At 42.9% G+C, this 18376-nt stretch overlaps 1 protein-coding gene across 10 annotated transcripts in view; it reads right to left on the bottom strand.

Moving 5' to 3' along the window:
* Window positions 1–163: 163 nt before the first annotated feature.
* The window catches only part of ubr4 (ubiquitin protein ligase E3 component n-recognin 4), a 40913-nt gene continuing 22700 nt past the window's right edge, over window positions 164–18376 (bottom strand). For 5 of the 10 annotated variants that reach the window (XM_061272490.1, XM_061272497.1, XM_061272491.1 and 2 more), the window contains 60 exons: window positions 18149–18312; window positions 17842–18058; window positions 17457–17673; window positions 16954–16986; window positions 16661–16724; window positions 16419–16553; window positions 15964–16138; window positions 15748–15879; window positions 15515–15636; window positions 15320–15431; window positions 15072–15202; window positions 14728–14905; window positions 14524–14628; window positions 14165–14302; window positions 13583–13751; window positions 13295–13499; window positions 13108–13221; window positions 12633–12842; window positions 12394–12543; window positions 12084–12311; window positions 11923–12001; window positions 11586–11810; window positions 11307–11475; window positions 10974–11118; window positions 10569–10654; window positions 10406–10493; window positions 10127–10320; window positions 9795–10034; window positions 9540–9678; window positions 9297–9422; window positions 9092–9220; window positions 8657–9006; window positions 8401–8491; window positions 8180–8264; window positions 7905–8032; window positions 7518–7647; window positions 7270–7439; window positions 7071–7180; window positions 6773–6914; window positions 6592–6673; window positions 6334–6507; window positions 6078–6199; window positions 5768–5965; window positions 5573–5653; window positions 5388–5475; window positions 5136–5263; window positions 4877–4984; window positions 4678–4794; window positions 4335–4525; window positions 4051–4224; window positions 3864–3963; window positions 3563–3781; window positions 3350–3463; window positions 3128–3270; window positions 2913–3038; window positions 2496–2690; window positions 2079–2303; window positions 1871–1961; window positions 1445–1607; window positions 164–1223 (listed from right to left, as the gene is read on the bottom strand). In XM_061272490.1, coding sequence (XP_061128474.1) covers window positions 1159–1223; window positions 1445–1607; window positions 1871–1961; window positions 2079–2303; window positions 2496–2690; window positions 2913–3038; window positions 3128–3270; window positions 3350–3463; window positions 3563–3781; window positions 3864–3963; window positions 4051–4224; window positions 4335–4525; window positions 4678–4794; window positions 4877–4984; window positions 5136–5263; window positions 5388–5475; window positions 5573–5653; window positions 5768–5965; window positions 6078–6199; window positions 6334–6507; window positions 6592–6673; window positions 6773–6914; window positions 7071–7180; window positions 7270–7439; window positions 7518–7647; window positions 7905–8032; window positions 8180–8264; window positions 8401–8491; window positions 8657–9006; window positions 9092–9220; window positions 9297–9422; window positions 9540–9678; window positions 9795–10034; window positions 10127–10320; window positions 10406–10493; window positions 10569–10654; window positions 10974–11118; window positions 11307–11475; window positions 11586–11810; window positions 11923–12001; window positions 12084–12311; window positions 12394–12543; window positions 12633–12842; window positions 13108–13221; window positions 13295–13499; window positions 13583–13751; window positions 14165–14302; window positions 14524–14628; window positions 14728–14905; window positions 15072–15202; window positions 15320–15431; window positions 15515–15636; window positions 15748–15879; window positions 15964–16138; window positions 16419–16553; window positions 16661–16724; window positions 16954–16986; window positions 17457–17673; window positions 17842–18058; window positions 18149–18312 — 8729 coding nt within the window. In that variant the 3' untranslated portion in view covers window positions 164–1158. The remainder of the gene's footprint in view (window positions 1224–1444; window positions 1608–1870; window positions 1962–2078; window positions 2304–2495; window positions 2691–2912; window positions 3039–3127; window positions 3271–3349; window positions 3464–3562; window positions 3782–3863; window positions 3964–4050; window positions 4225–4334; window positions 4526–4677; window positions 4795–4876; window positions 4985–5135; window positions 5264–5387; window positions 5476–5572; window positions 5654–5767; window positions 5966–6077; window positions 6200–6333; window positions 6508–6591; window positions 6674–6772; window positions 6915–7070; window positions 7181–7269; window positions 7440–7517; window positions 7648–7904; window positions 8033–8179; window positions 8265–8400; window positions 8492–8656; window positions 9007–9091; window positions 9221–9296; window positions 9423–9539; window positions 9679–9794; window positions 10035–10126; window positions 10321–10405; window positions 10494–10568; window positions 10655–10973; window positions 11119–11306; window positions 11476–11585; window positions 11811–11922; window positions 12002–12083; window positions 12312–12393; window positions 12544–12632; window positions 12843–13107; window positions 13222–13294; window positions 13500–13582; window positions 13752–14164; window positions 14303–14523; window positions 14629–14727; window positions 14906–15071; window positions 15203–15319; window positions 15432–15514; window positions 15637–15747; window positions 15880–15963; window positions 16139–16418; window positions 16554–16660; window positions 16725–16953; window positions 16987–17456; window positions 17674–17841; window positions 18059–18148; window positions 18313–18376) is intronic. The other 5 variants (XM_061272492.1, XM_061272499.1, XM_061272495.1 and 2 more) reach the window with 3 other exon arrangements.

Genomic DNA, 18376 nt, shown 5'->3' with positions numbered 1-18376 from the left:
GTTAAAGGGACCATGTTCCAAGTGCAGCAAATTTGAGGATTATATAGTAAAAAACAAAAGAACTTGAACCTAACGCGCAAAAGGGGTTAATGGTGTCAGTGCACATCCTGCTGAACATTGCATCATGCCAAAATCGTTTGCAAAAAAAAATTCTGACAAGTCATCATAACCATATATCAACTTTATTAATCATAGGGCTAATTCAAAAAGCAGACATTCAGCAACATTTGAACAATCGTAGCAGCAGGCGAATGAACAATAAAGTGAGTCAAGTCCACACCATGCTTTCAGCTGGCTAACGCCACTACCTTTGCTCAAGGTTGGTGAGCGTAAAACTCAACTGCATGTTCCTGGCCGCAAAGAGCAGTTCTATTGCCACCTTTTTTCCTTGGAATTTTTTTTGGGGGGTGGGGGGCAATTATCATTGAAGCAATAATTAAAAAAAAAAAAAAAAAAAGGAATCCAATGCAAAACCCTTGAAGTAAAAACAAATGAATAAAGTATTACGGGATATAATGTAATTTGCTTTATTATGTATTGCAACAGGAGATCTAAAATATCACTGCAACAGATAAACTCTATACAAAAAGTTAAGGTGACCAAGGCATAGTGTCAAGGATGAAAATAAAACTTACTATAAACACGTTCCTTGTTTTCCCCCCCTTTGTCTTGCTGTTGCTTGCCAAATTGATAAAAGAAATTTTGCTCATACACACAAAAAACAAAAACGGCATCTTTCACTCAAATTCCAGTTAGAACCATATACATGAAGACCAAAAGAGGACAAGTTAGCATGTGAGGCTTTCTTTGCCATTTTAAAACACGCTGACCAAAACCTTAAATAAGAAACAAAAGCAAAACAAGGTCAAATAGAATGCCGCGCTCATGGTGTCGTCGGACTGATATTCCTCCAACGGACATTCCAGCGCCTCATCATCTGTGTTTGCTTTGTGTGGAATTAGTTGTGTGCCCAACACATTTTGGTGTATTAAAAAATTACTATCAATTGAAGATGTCATGGTGGGTGGGTGGTGGGGTGCTGAAGCATGGCGTATACATTGTGCACAGAGGGAAAAGTGTTTATTTGGTGGCTGTTCCAAGAGCAGTTGTGATGCAGTTCGGATTGGGTATTGGTGTATGGAGGGATCCAACTACCCATCAGGGTAAAGAGTTAAACAAATCCTGCAGGAAGAGGTCTGGATCGGGGATTTCGGAGAGGAGACCTGAAACATGAGAAGTTGGTCATTTTTACCTTTTTTTTTTCTTTAAGGAACTAGTGTGAGCATTAGTTGTCATGTTTTAAGATATCGTTTCTCAAATGTTTTACACCGAGTGCTGCCTTTGTGAGCCCAAATTAGCATAGTAGGAGTATTGTCAGTCACTTTTGTTGGAATCGTGATCAATCTTTTCAACATGAGGCCTCTTTCATTCTGTGTATACTGACCTACAACATCAAAGAACTCTGACAAGGATTCAGCAGGCATGAGTTCATCCTGGAAAGCCCGGAGCACGCGCTCCGAGGCCTCATAGATGGGCATGTCGTTGTGACGCACGTACTCGGCAAGCGAGAAGGACCAGCCGCCCTCTGTGTTGCTGGTGGGAACTTTCTGGAGAGCCGAAAGGCAGAGAAAGTAGTTAGTTTGTAATTGTGTTTTTCTAAATAAAAACAACATTGCGTTGAATATTATAGTACTAACAGATGTGGCCTGAGCAAACCCAATAAAGACAACACAGACAAGGCCTGCGGCATTTCCATTCATTTCAAAGGTGAAAGTTGATTTGAGAAATGAGTGATCTTAAGTTACACGCATGTTCCCAGAACCAATTAAACTCAGAAGTCAATGCACCACTTGAAGTTTTCAGACATTACCCTGAACATGTCATAGACAAGATCCACCAGGCCCCAGAAGAGAAGGGGCGAGCGATAGACTGCATATTCCTTTGGTGCTTTATCTGTCAGTCTGAGGAAGGGGAGAAGAGCGGGGAGAGAGAAAAGATGAGGGGATCTCATTTCAACCCACATGCACTTAAATACATGAATTAATAAATAAACACAAAGAAATTCACAGAGATCATACTTGTTAGCGCTGCTTGCCGACACCTTGCGGGCGTGTGCATTGACCAGGAGTCTCCGGAGGAAGTAAATCCGTGAGATCATCCAGCGCTCGGGCGGCATGATGTGCATGGCCAGGATGGTGTAGTAGTGCGGTCCTTCTACCTCGTACGAGCTCTCCACCCATTTCTCACACAGTTGCTCCTGGAAAGTCTGCAGGTTCTTCTCCTCTCGGGAGGTAGCTCGTGTCCTGCAGGGTTAGCGAAGGGATACCAATATACACTGTATAAGCACCAGACTTTGGCAGAACGTTTCTTATAGAAGAAGTCTGACTTGAAATGTGTAGATCAGAGGTGCTCAACAACTTTGGTTCATGGACGATAATTTTGTATGCTATGATGGCCAATTTTCAACTATAAAACTGCCAGGATGCAGTACATACGTGTTGAGCACATAGAGCACAGTGTGGATGATGTAGGGGATGAGATGGATGTTGCTCTCTCGGCCGCCTCCTCCTGTGTCCACGCTGAATGATTGTTCGGTAGCAAAGCGAAGGAAGAGCAGTTTGGTGTCATGAATGTTGAGTTGGTACGTGGGTTCCCGCTGGCCTGTGCACTCCTGCAGATATGTGTTGTGTCTGTGTGACACAGAAAAAACACAAGTTAAAATCCAATCTTTAAGGCTGGTATTTCTATCACAGCATTCATTAGACATATAGTTTTGGGGGGTAATAGCTCCTAAAAATAAAAGGAGAAATTGGGAGCCAGCAGGTTCTCCCCTGTGCATTCTCTTCAGAGATTAGAATTATTCTAATCTAGGGAGGACATGTTATGCTGTTCTTTCTGTAATATGTGTTCACCGTGCTAGGCATGTGGCAAACGCCGATTCTGGCACATGCGGCCCCCAAACAGGAAGAAGTCCATTGCACTTGGTGTTGGCGTTCTGAAGAGCGGCGCTTTCCCACTCTTCTCGCCCACGGGCCAACCTGCAGTAAAGGTAAAAGAAATAAGAATTGAAATATAGACAATAATATTTAGTGTTTGATGTCTTCTTAAGAAGCAAAGTTGCTGCTACCTGACAGCTGCCAGATGGCAGTCGTAGTGGACAATGTTAAAGTGCGACACAGTGCTGTAGCCCTGCTGCTTGCGAGGCTTGTTCTCAAATTCCTCCAATGACACCCGTTTTGTGAAAGTGTAAATACCCAGGACCTTGGTGGGCTGGAATGAAAACCATACCTGTCAAGTCGCTGTACCTCACGGAAACACCAATAAGGTTGTGTGCCTTGTTGTAGCCTACCTGAAATTTGTAACCTTCTCTACAGATGCAACAAGTCAAGCCTGGCTCCTCTATCAGTTCCTCCATTTGTTTCAACAGTGAAGTCTTTGTCACCACCTGACCCTTCTCATTTGTCTGAAAAGCAAATGCACACATTGCATGTTACTTGTCAAGCTTGTTAGTGACAGAAGTAAACAAAAACAAAAAAACATTCACGTGCAAAAGCGAGTGTACCGTCATGCCCAGTGTTCCCAGAGCCTTCTGTCTCATAGCCATGGCCATACGCTTCTTCTCAGCTCTGGTCTCCCTGCGTGCCGCTTCTATCTTTAGGTTGACGTCGCTGTGCTCCCTCAGTGCTTCCAGAAGGTTCTCTGCTAGCGTACCAATACCTTCATCGCTGGAAACCTGCTCCAGCTTGTGCAGGCTGGTAATTGAGTCAGTGCCTATCAGCACCTGAACATGAAAAACGTTTTCCCTTTCATGTTAGGAATCCTGACTTTATTTATACACTACATTTCATGTGAACATTATGTACCTGTGTGGGGGGATGCTGAGTAGCCAAACCACGGAGCAATCTTAGAATGAAGGGCAGCGCAGGTCGAGAGAGGAACCTCTTCCAGATGTCGGCATCCAGACTGACAAGAAAAAAGATGAAACTTCAGACAAAGGAGACACTTTTTTATGCCTTTATCAAACGCATGGAAGGATAACAACTCCCGTACTTTTTTGCATTTGGGATATGTTTCTTCATGTAGTCCAGTGCATTTTGTGTGATTCCCTTTTGAAGAATAAGATCTTTCAGCTGATGGCCGTTACTGTTATTTTTTATCCCAGCAGCGATTTTACAGAAGCAATCCAGAAACACTTTGTCATCGGCGCTATGATCCTCGTCATACCTGAAAAGAAAAAGGTTTCATAGTAGTATGTGTCAAATCAATGTAGGCCTATCATTAAGACATTGAGACTATAGGTCAGCACTTTTAATACCACACACAGTGATACCCACTTGTCAAAGCTGCAACACGGCTTGAAGCGCTCAACCAAGATCCTCATCTTCTCCAGTTCGCCAAATGACAAGTATGGGATGATGCGAAGCAGACCCTGCAGCACGCTGGGGTTGGAGCGTACAAACGGAGTATTGATCTGGTCCAGCAACATGACAAGCTGATCCTTGTCGCCAGTCAGCAACAAGTTACCCTGGAAAAACAATGACAGATTATCAAGATCTTTTTAACCCTTTCAAATGGTTAGAGGGGATTTGTGCTTGTTAGGGTGCAGCTTCCTAGTCCGATTTGGCATCGGCGACAGTCTGTGCTCTTTGAGTGTTCATGTGGCTTTGGCGGTCCTACCTTGTCCTCTGAAATCTCTGCATTGGCTTCATCCAGAATGATCTCCATGATGCTCAGAACTTGCTCTGCTATGGAGGCCCCGCCACTGTCCTTACTCTCCTGTTCAGCCACTAAAGCCTGAGAAGGAAGAGAACATATTAAATGTTGTTCCTCAATATTGTGTGAAATACAAGGACAAAGATTGTACTGTATCACTCACCAGATTTAGAGTTCCGAGCATGACATTGAGTGTGTTCATCTCTGGTTTGACTAGCTGTTGCCGGTTTACTTTCACTTTTACACAATAACTGAACAACTTCAGTAAAACCTAAAAAGATACAATTCATCTTTAAATTAGGAGTACAATAATTTTTCTCTGCACATGCACGATGATTCTTTATTATATTATGGTATTACGCATATTGTAATCATAATTGTAACTGTTGCGCAACATCTTTAACCCAACACCACCGTCTTACCGTGAGCAGATGACGTCCCTGTTTAAAATCTTTGATTCCTGACAGCCGATTGAGCATACACTCCAGTCCGCCACACTGTGCCATGACTCCTGCCATCTTGTACACCTCCTCCTCATCCTCCTCCTCATCTGGACAAAGATCATTAAGTGACCTTTTTTTTTAAAAATGTATTCATTTAACTTTATTGTGCAATAAAATCAATAGACACCCAAAGAAAGACTGGCAGACTTGACGATAAACAAATAATAGAACCTGTGGTTGAGTCCAGCGATTCGATGAACTCCTCTGTCGCATCTCCCAAGAGACCTCTCATTCGATAAATGATTCTCATTGGTTCACCCTTGGAAAAGAGGGAGCAATGTCAACTTGACCATTCATTTATTTCAAATATACTTTGGAAGCCGCAGTAATTATTAGTGTTTCGCCTTTAACTTTACCTCATTTGTTGGGCACCACACCTTCTTGTAGACTTCAGCGACAGACAGATCCAAGCTAATGATTTTGTTGTTCACCAGAAGCTGAGGAAAGCAAAGACATGCAATGTGTTTCTTGCAATGACTTGACGACAATAGGAAGTGCGCAGTAGGAGAAGGACATTTTGAAATGGCAATCAAAATACAGATTCAGATTACCTCCATGCCACTATCGTCTTCAAGGAGTGCCACCAGGTCACAGTCTTGGCAGATCTTGTTCTTAATGTCCCTCATAAGGGGGCCAATGCCAGCCTCGTTACAACTGTAAGGGTTTCCAGGCATGCGACCTTGCAAGAAATCCTCCTGTTGAGGGTCTTTTTCCAGGGTTACAAAGAACTCTGTCACCTCGTTCTCCTCCTTAAAAGGGAAAAGGTGAAAGGAATAACATTAAGACTCACACTGATGGTCAAGTAATTATTGTGTAAACTAGATCTCTAAGCAAAATAAATCAGGCATAGAGCTAACTTACAGGATAAATGATGCTACACAGTCTCTCAAAAATGAAAACAGGTGTTCTGTAGTCATCCAAATTGTATCTCTTCGCAGTCTCTATGCACACTGCCATGAAAGCCTTTGTTTCAGACTCAGTACCTATGAACAGCGTAAGATGGTTAGACTTCGTGCGCATCATGTCAACTGTGGAAAACAACGCTAAGCTCCGACAAACATTGCCAGACTCTGCTGCATGCTCCAAAAGCAGTAGTTAAGATTCCACTTCTGCTGACCTGTGGTCATGTCCTCCAGCATCTCCAGCAGCATGTCCTGAGTCTCATCAATGAGTTTGGTGCGCTGCACCACCAGCTTTCTCAGACACAGGTAACCATTCAGCACTGTGCCAACCAGACGGCTCTTAAAATGACGCTTAATGGACTCCACCTCCACAAACGATGACAGCAAACCTGCCATGACATAACACAATTTTATCAAATATTTGACAAAGAACACTTCCAATCTTTGCTGACATGTGCTTCAAAAATGTATACCAGTAAAGCTCTTGAGTGCATAGCCTTGCTGCAAGTCTGTGCTCAGCGTCGCCTCCTCCAGGGCCAGCAGGTTGGCTATTTCCTGTCAGAGGCAATTACGCACAATGACATTGAATTAATTGCATGACACACTTTTAAAGGCAGCTTTTAAACAGTTTAAGCCAGTTACAGACCACTTTACCTTGGTGATGAGATTGCCGATGTAGGGAAGGACCCCACGTGCAGCCAGGTAAACCTTCCAGTGTGTTGGTTTGATGAGCTTTTGGTAAAGACCAAGGTACTCTGCTGCACACTCTCCAGCCAAACTCAGCTCATCCAGATAACTGACCGATACATGAAAAACGCACATTTGCATTTGACTATGTAAAATAGATTTTTTAAAGTACAGTTGGCTTCATCACTGCCCATTAAAGAGTGATTTTAGAATTGTTGACCCTAATTTAATACATATGCCACTTTCATTCTTCACTAAGTGTTACCTGGTGAGCAGCCCCAAGACCTGTTGTTTGCGGCTGGGGATTGTCGTGAGAGCCTCCACAATTGTACATGCTGCCTGTCTTGCAGCTTGAGTAGCGGGCGTGAAAAGGACCTGCAGCATGACAAACACTTATGTCAACTCATTTCTAATGAGAGTGCATTTCTGAATCTCACGAGACATAACAATTTGCATATCTTTACCTGCCGGAGCCAATTGTTGTGGCTCAGCCTGAGCAGGCGAGGGAAAAGGATTTCACCTTTTCTGGATCTCATATACTGCTTCCATTTCCACACATACTTCTCCATCAGATATTGCTTCCGCAGTTCACCCTTCCCCTGTGGCTTTGTTACCATCTCATGACCTGTCATGCCCATAAGTTGGCAGGATCATTTAAGAGAAAAATGAGTACTCAGCTACAATGACACATTTGCACTACTTGAATACTTACATCTTGCAGGGAGGCATTTTTTCCAGGCCTCATATGACGCTTTGGGATCTTTCTTGAGCCACATTTGGGCTTGAGCGTGGATTTCATTACTGTAGGGCCTAACGGTGGTCAGGGATTCAGTGGCAGCATCCTTTAAACAACAGATAGTTGGTTAGGACCTGACCAAAAAGTACTTCAAGTAGGCATACTTTGAAATGACTTTTTTTTTTATTTTTTTTTTTTTATAAATGTTGTGCAATTGCCATAATGATACATCTTGCAAACTGAGTTTTCTGCATGGTTCTACACCAACTTTTCAGCCAGTTGCATCCCAGTAACCCAATCAGCACATTTTAAATTGAACCCCAAAGCAAATGCAAAGCCTCAACATGATTTCTCAATATCCACCTTGTTCTTCTTGCTGGTGGGGGCAGGGGGTTTGATCAGCTTCTGCAGGATTTTTAGGCACATGAGAGTGATGTTCTCCACAACGACAGGCGTCTTAATGTTAACTGACATGAGAAAAAGACTAAGGGCTGCAGGGGGGGAAGCACAAAAAACACAGAATTAGACATTCTAGATTAGAAATGGTATGAAAGATGTTGACTGCAAGGTAGGTGAGTGCTGACCTAATATTTATGCATAAATAGGACTCAAATCTATTTTCTAATACAGCCACTTACCACAGCGCAGCCGTAACTCCCAGCATCCTCCCTCTTTTGAGATTGAGTCAGTTAACAGCAGCATTTCATACTGCAGATTACTAACCTGTTAAAAAACACATTGTCAAATTTACACTGCCCCAGTAGTGTTTGTGCTGTAATAAATGTATCACTCCTTCAATACTGTACACAAAAGAACACAGGTGCATGGCTTTGAACGAGCAGATGAGAATCACACATACCAGGTCAGGATTGGCCCAGTGACCTTTGAGTGCTGCCGAAACCTTGGCAATAATAAGGTCATTCATCTGCTGCGTGGCTTCTGGGTGATCTCTAAAAACACAATAATAAGAACTTGAACAGAACTGCTACAAAATGGACAAATGATCAAATGAAGTTTATATGGTTTCATCAAAAAAGCCATGAGTGTCAGGTTAAGGGTAGTGCACTGAAAACATGTTATACTTAACTACAATAGGATCTAGAGGAGTATCGTACCTGGTAAGTAAACAGATTAGCTGGCGTACTTCCTCTCTCATGGCTGCAGTACCGCGTCGCAAATTGTACTCAAAAAGCTCACGGATGAGCCCCTGAAGGACAAGGATCTGCCGGAGGGCCGGGTTGGTGGCCAACGCACGCAGTAGAGTGATACAATGCCCTGTGACTGCTGAGGCACAGCCGTAACACTTGTTGGAGGAGGTGTGGCCACAGCCCAGCACAGAAAGGGCGCGGTACTGGCTGGCCGTGAAGGTCGGCTGGTGGCTGCTGCTGCTTCGGGAGGATTTGGTGGCAGCCTCACGCTGCTGAAGATCATACTCAAGCAGCTCTTTGCGAGATGCCAGCACTTTCTGTGTGTAGAGATTTATGTAAATAGAAAGACAATCATTAAAATGCTCCAGCATGTGGGGAGGCCACAGGTCCTTTGTTTCTAACCTGTATAATTTTGGAGAGTTCATCAAATGATGTTTTGCAGTCTCCACTGTATTCCTGAGCCAGCTGCTGAATGTATCTGTTCACATTGGCAGAAGATGTTCCAAGACCTGCAGCAGCTCCGGTGTCATCCTGTGGAAGGAAAGTTGTCACCCATGTCTCAAATTCTGCAACATTCACCGCATAATAAATACACTCCAAGCCTTACCTGCGGCTTTTCCGGTGCCGCCTCATTGACTTTAGACAAAAGGCTCTCCAGCTGGGGCCGATGACCCATTAGCTGGTGATAGACACGATCAGCTTTTTCCAGAAGGGTGTTGATGTTTGTCACAGCCTGCAAGGATTAAAAATAAGTTTTAAAATACATGGTTATACATACAGTCTTTAGACAGCAAATGAACTTTTGAGCAATAGAACTTCAAATAAAGTTGAATAATAAACAGTTGCTTGCTTTTTTCCTGTCTTCTTCATTCTCAATAGGATCCACAGCACAGCATGCTTTGGCATAAAGCATGAAGTCAAATCTGGCATATTTGCAGAAACCACAGGCATTGCACAGGAAGGGGTCCTTTTCATCATAGTTGATAGACCTGTTTTGAAAAAGAAATAAAACATGGCATCATATTTAAATATGATGTACAACTTTGTCATGGTTGATGAGGAAGTACCTGTACTGTTAAAGTGGCTAAGGAAGTGTGCTGCTCACCTGCACTTGTGGCACTGATAGACATTCTCACCACAATTGCCACACACTCCAGGATTGGCAGGCACAGAGGCACTGCATCGTGGGCACTGCAGCGTCTCAGTGGAGGCTTGGTAGTTCTCATAAAAGTCAGAGAACTCAATCATCAGGTTGGATGCGACAATGGGTAAGGGCAGGTCAATTTTCACTTCCGTTTGACCTGGGGTCAGTTGTACTTTCTTGGCTTTATGCCAGCGAGCAGGCCTAAAAATGACAAACATTAACATTTTGTGCATTCTGACCCAGGGGAAAGTAAGACAGGATGGCAAAAAAAAGCCCAGAAAATTAAAACACACTTGTTCTTCAGCTCCACAATAGCTTGCACAGTCCTGTTGTTGTAGTAGAGGTTGATAGTGCGGACCATTTTGGTGCGTTTGAGGTCGCCGATCTTTACAGTAACCTTGCTAATGGTATGGCTGCCAATAAGTTTAACAACCTGTTGTGTGGTGGTGTAGCGGGTGTCCACTTTGATCGATGACAGTTTGATATTCTTTAGGGCAAATAGAAAAAAATATTTTTAACAATGTTTAGGATTAATATTTTTTTCCCCAGAGTCGAGATATTGCTATACATACCGAAAAGGGAACCTCTGGATTATTACACACCAAGCAGGGGTCACTTTCCAGGTAAAAGCCATCAAACTCCACTAGACCTGACAAAGTGCTGTAAAAGAAAGCAAAAATTAATGTCCACAAATCAACAGTACAAACAACAGACAGCATGGCTCATTAAACATACTTGTAGATGTTGGAGTTTGGGTGATTTGTCAGGATATGGTTCTGTGTTCGCAGGATTTCAACAGCCTTCTGGGAATACTCCTTCAGCTAAAAGAAAACGAAACAAACCAATGAGGTTCATGAATAACCAAGTACAATTGACATGTGCGGTTAGTACTTATGGCAAACAAGAAGCAACCAAATAAAATAAAGATCATCAAAACAATCACTGTCAAAGGACAACAACAAAAATCCATTCCACTCAAATGACAATATCAAAGTCAAAGTCTGCTTTATTGTCAACGTCTTCACGTGCCGAGACACACAAAGAGATCGAAATTAGGTTTTCTCTATCCCACGGTGACAAGACATATTAAACGATAGATATAAGAGACAGAATAGAGATTCTTAAGTCTGTGTTATTTACTTTTTTCTCTGTCTGCGGGGTCTTGAGTGAGAAGTACCCGAGAAGGTCAACAAACTGTGCAGCTTTGCGGCCGTATGCTGGAAGCTCTGGCCAGATGGCCCAAGTGAGCTCCAACAGCAACTCCTGCTGAGATTTACTTGAGTTCCTAGTGAGAAATCCATACATTTGGGGATTATAATGACATATTCAATTATATTTGAAGGATTAGGCACCAATTCTCTTTTTAGTATACACTGTTCCTGTTATTGCATGAATATGGTTTTGAGTGTTGGACTGCGCTAAGCCTAAATGTAAAAATGTACTTGGAAGGAAAATAAAATAAAAAAAGGGTACCTGTAGATATGTAATGCCAAGCAGTGGGCTTGCCAGCGCACCGCTGATGAGTTGGACTCAAGCAGGAAGCAGCGCAAAAACTGGATGAGTGTCTCTTTGTCTGCAAACTTGTTGAGCTGACTGACCAAAGCCATGCACAACTGATCCTCCTGGCTCCCAACGCCATCCCCTATGATCAGGACACAGACAAAAAAGCCCACATTCCATTCAATAGCATCCATCATCTGCAACTAAAGAAGGCATCATCTGTACACAACAAGGCTTGCATCATTGCCTCACCCTCTTTGTCCTTCTCTCTATCTTCTTTTTTACTCTTTTTACTAGAGGACTTGCTCTGAGAGGACTGAGAAGTTCCTCCCTGTCCGCTGCTTGACCCCCCTGAGAGTGAGGAGGAGTTGGCCAGCACCTTACTGCCACACAGCGCACACGAGAGCAATTGCAAAAGGACTGGAGAAACACCCTCGTCTACTAGGAAGCTGACTTGAAGCAGGAAGTACAACACAGCTGCAGAGAAGAAAAAAGTTTATGGGAAAGGAGAGTCACGATGATATAGACACCAGTAAAGTTCTTACACTTCTATTAATAAAAAAATAAAAGGGAATCGGAGTTTACTTACAGTCATCTTTCACACAGAACTTCTGCCAATTGATTGTCCTCTGAGTTGCAATTTCAGCACAAGCTTTCAGATGCTCCATCTGCATTTACAGAAAAAAAGGTAAAGTTGCCAAGCACCAAAACCATAAAAAATGCTTTCAGCATGCACCAAATTACACTCACCAGGTTGATGAGTGTGTCATACTGCAGCGCTGAGCCAGATGAAGCTGTAACAATGCCCGCCCGGAGGAAGACACCCTGTTCCTCGAGAAGCTTTTTGATGCTGCGCACGTGAGAATCGAGAGTGTGCAGATCTCGCAGCTGACGATACTTTTCCTTGGAGCCGCAGATAAACAGCAGCAGCTTTCTCACTTGCCTCCTGACAAATGGGGTCTGTTGGATCATCAAATACTGGAAAGAGAGATGATCAATTTTGATTCTCTTTTTACAATTTTCTGAAACAGAAAGTGACACAAGTATGCCAGAATCTTACTTCAGACAGATAGTAGAACCAGGAATGATCAAAGACAGGAGGTGGGATGCGTGGGTTGGTGTCAGCTATCTTTTTGATTTGATATGGCAGTCGGAGCACCATTTCAGTGAGCAGCTGCGAATAGGCTTCAAACACATCGGCTGCATGTCCCTAATCACAAGAGCCACTCAGTTAGTTCTACACTTCCTTGTCACTTTTAGTCTATATGACATGCTGTAACCTGATTTCATGACATATACCTTGACATACTGGCGAAGGAAAAAGGGGCTCATGTCTGGCGGAGAGGAAGATGTGTGCGGGCGAAGGAGTTGGCTAGTGGTCACAGGTTCTTCTTCACCCTGCTGGCTCTTCCAGAACTCCAGAAGGGATTTGAGCACATGGAGACAGTAGTCAATGGCGCCCAGGCTGAGCAAGGCAGACGCTGTAGCATTGGAGATCAGTGAAGATGACTGGAAGAAACAAATGCAGCAAACAGCATGAGTCACTTGCAGAAACAAGGGTTTATACGAAATTAATTTGACCCCCCAAAAAATATTTTTAAAGAATGAACTTGTGTATTCACCTGTTATTCATATCACAGAATAAGTTATGCCACGCACGTACACACCACACTATTTGGGGAGTTTATATTTTTGTGACATTTGCTTCGTGGTGGGCCATGAGATTTTTTTAATGTACATAGTATTCTTTAAGAACCCTTCAATAATAATGTACCTCAGAGGAAGATTTGGAACCGGATTTGGTTCGAGACATGAAAACGCTGAGCAGTCTCATGATGACCAAGTGTACTTCATTCATAGGGCAGCGATCATTCTTTTTTGAAACATCCTACAGCGGGAAGAGGCAGGTTGAGCAAAACAAGCACATGTAAGATGATTTGTTACGAATAGACCGTAATTACCTTCTTATGCATGGCGAGCTCGGCAATAAGCTGCGCAAGCAGATCATCCAAGGCACCCTTATCCTTTTCATCCTCCCCGTCAAGGTCAGAGGTCAGCATAAGGATAACTTGCATGTATGGAATGGCTTGGACGCCACCAACGTTGTGGAGTTGAGAGAGTTGCTGCAGCAAGCGTTCCAGTAACATAAGACGAACCATGTGAAGCCTATTCACAAAGTAAGAATCAAATTTTGTCAGTATATACAAGTTGACCAACAAAGAGTTTAGACCAGACTGTTGAGATCTGACCTGTTGCTTCTGTGGATGTCTCCCTCAGTCTCTCCTTCTCCCTCTGAGCCTTCACCTTCTTGCTGGGCTGTGGTGGTGCTGATTGCACCGGTGCTGGAGCTAACACTGCCTGGACCAGCAGGCTGGCCCTCCACTGTTGTATCCCCATAAGCACTGCTGCGTCCTGACACTGCCGAGAGAAAAGGAAGCAAAAAAAACATACGTACATTAGGCATTGAAGGGATTGTATTGTCAATATACTTAAGATTTCAAGGCATCTTGTTTTATACTTGCTGAAGATTTTATTTTTCTGATTATTTTCTGAGCACTATATTCTCAGGGGGGGGGGGGGGGGGGTCCACATTGCTTTCATAGTATAAAAGCATGGCCCAAAGCCAGCTACTTTTTTTTCCTTTTTTTTTCTCAACTGAGTGGGAGCACTATCAGTATTGCCTTATCAATCATTCATTCACAATCATTTACAAGTATCTGGATTTTTACGTTTAAGTACACTACAGAGTGTGAACATCTTTTCAACCTCTAAACCTAAGTATGGTTTAGAAATTACACATGTGTAGGTCTCCCCTATAATCAAACACCCACCACTATGCTCCCCTGCAACAGAATCGATTGCAGAACCTCCACTCTCGGAGCCCACACTCCCGCCATGCTCAGCTGGGGAGGTCCGAAGTGTGGAGCCATCAGTAGCAGCAGTACTGCCTTCGTCATCAGATGCCGGGGCTGAAATCATAGCAATAGTTGTAATAGCAAATAAACTGCAGTCATCTGGGCCAGGGTACAAGATGAATCCATACCTTAAGTCATAACAATCCAAAGCATCAGTCAAAAACTCCAAAAGCTTTCTTAAGATTAGGCTACTCGTGTCAGACCACCACAATCAACCAACATTTGCCAATCGATAAACTGAAATGTGCAGACACCACAAAAAGCATTCCTATTACCTGATGCAGTGGTGTCTGACAGTGTGCCCGCATCCAGTGACGAGGAGCTTGGGGCTTGACCAGACAGACCAAGGCTCTGAAGGCCAAGGGCACTGCTACTACTCCCTAAAAACATTACATATAAGATGCCCATGAAAATTTACACTACAACCCAAATAAACTGAAATCAATCTTCTAAACCTTTTTTTTTTTTTTCCTACTAACCTTGTTGATCCTGCTGAAGGCTGAGCGCAATCGCTAGCTCTACCATTGTTTCATCATCAGCATCGGGAGGGATGTCAAGCATGGGGGGGAAACCCTCAGCTCCAGCCAGCAATGCTTCCAGGGGGGATGGATTTCCATTGTTTAGATTCTCTGATGTCTCTAGGACCATTGATTCTGACTGAAGAATGCAAACAGTGAACATTACAACTGTAACTATGAGGGAGCGGTGCTTAAAGCATTGAATGTTTCCTGCACATGTGTGAAGGAAACACTCATTATTATTATTAGGACTAATGTGGTACCAGTTGAGGTAATCGTCAGAATAAATCAATTAATTTTCTCACCACCATCTCAAAGTCGCCATGATCCACTTCATTTTGCTCCTGACTCTCCGGTCTAACCTCTTCTCCACTAGTAAGCACAGATGATTGCATTTTGTCCTCTGCGTCATCATCGTCATCATCATCTTTGTCCCCTGATAAAACCAAAACAAAAAACACCCAGTAATTTTTAAGGCAATGACATTTCTTTCTGATCTGACTGCATTTTGTAATATATCCATAAATTATTACATAAGCTTGTGAAAACAAACCTGTGGGTGTGTTGGAGCGTGGAGGAGATGGAAGGGTAACATGGCGACGCTTATTTCGTGGTCGAAGCACTCTGATCAGTGCCTGCTTACAAGCAAAGCTCACTGCTGTGTCCTGAAATCAAATGTAGATATTTTTTTCTTTTTTTTATACACACAGCGAGAGCGAGAATAATATTAACTTGGTCATGTACTTACAGGGCAGAGCAACATTTGCATGTAGATTTTGGAGGCCACATTGATATAATCGAGCTCACAGGTGCAATATGCATGGATGATGTCCACCAGGGCATTTACTGTTGCCTCCACATGAGTGAGTCCTTTGGAGTCAGAGGAAGATACACAACCATAGATTGGGTTGCCCATTGCTTCTTGTTTTAAACGCTAATAAATACAACTTGCTGCCCCTCACGGATAAATGGTGCACTTACCGGGCAGGCATGCAGGAGCAAGAAAAGCATTCTTAGGTTTCAAGGAGTGTAGCTTCCAAAAGTTACTCATTAGTTGTGTGATGAAATAATGGCTTTCGCCTTCCGCATACTTTTGCCCATCATCTGTCATGTCTGGATAAATACAAAACAAGTAACTTTTCCATATACTCATAAAATACTTGTGCAACCGGTCGCTTCAATTGAATTGCCTCTCACCAGTGTCAAGTGGAAGTAACTTGTATTCCGTGAAATGCACCAAATTATTGGGCCTCATAATTGCAATGGAGCGAGCAGTGATCACAAGACTTTGGAACACATCAGGGTCAAGTTCTTTGCCCTCGCGAGTGCAGCTGTTCAGACATTGCACCGCATTACTCAGCAGGGATTGGTCCTGGGGAGCACAGAGAAAAGCTAGAGGCTTACTACTTCATTTCAGCATGTCAGAGATTGCCAACCACTATCCCTAAGCAGAGATAAAATTTTCTGTCAAGCTCAACATAAAAAAATAAAATGAAAAAAAAACCACGTTACCTTGCGTTAGGAAAATCTGTTAACTTATTGCAAATATAATGCAAAATGTCAGACAGGCAGACTAACAGCTTCAATGTAACAGTGATTTAACACTTTAAGCAACAGATCTTTGAACATGTTGACCACGATGTTTCCTCTACCTTGTGGTTGTGATAAGCAGTACGACTGCTGTGAAGGCTGGCAAGAAGTCCCTTTGTCTGATGCTGCACACCTGCTGGAGTTGGCATCGATAGGAGCAGAGTGGCCAGCTCTAGTGCAGCAGACTTGTTTTTTTCCTGCATACAGTCATTTGTGATTAAGGCAATTCAAAGAGAGGTATTGTAAAGTTTCTTTTAAATGTTTCACTACTGTAATATGGCATTCCAAATCCTACTTGATGTACCTTTTCATTAGAGGAACCGACAGCAAAGCAGCTTTCCAGCGCTTCAAGAGCACTGACCACAAGCCTGCAGTTAAAAGCAAAAGTCAGCTCCACCACTAGTTTTGAGTTCATCCAAAAATTCAAGTGCACAAGTCAAACTACTCTAAATTTCAAAAGGTATATCACACTGCAAGAATGTTAACAGAAAAAGATGGCCAGTGTGGCATTTTCATAGTCTCATGCATAGACATACAAACAGGCACACGTAGACGAAAACATACAACAAAACAAGCAGAGAAAGGGCTGTTACTAACCGGTCCAAGGTGGATAAGGACTCAGTTTCACAACTTTTTATTGTATAATTGGGAGCAAAAGAAAAAAGAACAAAAAAGTGTGAGGATCACAGAAAGAAACGAGTGAAATTTAATGACTGGTAAAAACAAATAAAGCATGCAAAAAGATGACGGCTGTAGCCATGCACAAACCTACTGAAAGAAAAAGCCCACCACCAATACATAAAAAATGCTAAAGGTTAGACTCATGGAAAGCCAAATGGAAAATGTACATGGTACATAACCATTATTACAACTACTAAGTAATTTGGGCAAAAAATACCATACAAGCAAAAAACTTTTGTCAAATAAGCCTTGATTGTAAAAATTGATATAAATTAAAAATGAATATTGCCATTGTTTGATTAAATGGTTACAGGCCGTCTTCAAAGTAGAGATAAAACTAGGCCTAAACCAAACAGGAAATACATCAATTTGATTGACTCATAAACAAAATATACAATCTAATAAGTTGAAAGCCGTACCTCTCCAGCACTGTGCCATTGGTTGTAGATGGTGTGACGACATCTGCATCAGCAGTGCCACCGGCCTGGTTAAGGTTGGGACTGCAGACATTGTTTACAGAGGTGGACGAGAAGTCCTCTGGCGGTTCCTCAGGCCAACCAAACTGTTCTTTTGTTTTGCCATAGATCTTGATTGAATCCAACATGGTGACTCCAGCCGGGTCAACCGATGCACCAACTGACATGACAAAGGAAGTCAAATAGAATGTAAGTCTGCAAATAAAACAATCACAGGTTTGGAGCGCAACCCCCCCCCCCCAAACACACACACACACAAACCTAATCAACTTCTCACATATCACTAATCACATGCAAATTATAAGAGAAATTGCGGTAATGCGCTTACTGAAAATGGACAGCTTCTTGTCAGCCTGTAGTGCCTCTTCTCTGGTGAAAGGGAAGTCAAACCAGCGTGCCCTTGTAAGATTTATCTGCATGGTGCGACCAAAAACCTCCATATAGGAGGGGGCTCTCTCAATTGCTTGAGTGCCGACCTGCACACGCATGCCTGTCATCACCATTGAACTGTTACTGTTGACTGCTTCCACTGTAAATCCCCCAGGCTAAGTGGGGGGGGGGGGAGAAGAAAGTGAAACCTTGTATCTTGATTCTTTTCCGGATCAGAGCATATCTTGGAATCACAAACAGCCTACCTTCGTATTAGCCACATACATCCCAGTAGAGTTGAGCCTGTGTTTAATCTGCTGTCCGTTGTAGACCTGCAGCAAATCATTGCCTCCAAACTCCACCTCTGTCAGCTGCTGGTTGTGTTCAAAGAAATCTACTGGGAATGTCACCTGACTGGAGGTTCGGGTTGCTAAGGACAAATACACAATATATGAATGTAAATGTAGATTAAATTTTGAAGAACGTGACTGCCT

The sequence above is a fragment of the Syngnathus typhle genome, linkage group LG2, assembly GCF_033458585.1.
Source record: "Syngnathus typhle isolate RoL2023-S1 ecotype Sweden linkage group LG2, RoL_Styp_1.0, whole genome shotgun sequence".
Taxonomy (NCBI): domain Eukaryota; kingdom Metazoa; phylum Chordata; class Actinopteri; order Syngnathiformes; family Syngnathidae; genus Syngnathus; species Syngnathus typhle.
Note: the sequence above shows the minus strand (reverse complement) of the source record. Positions and strands in the feature narration are given on the sequence as shown.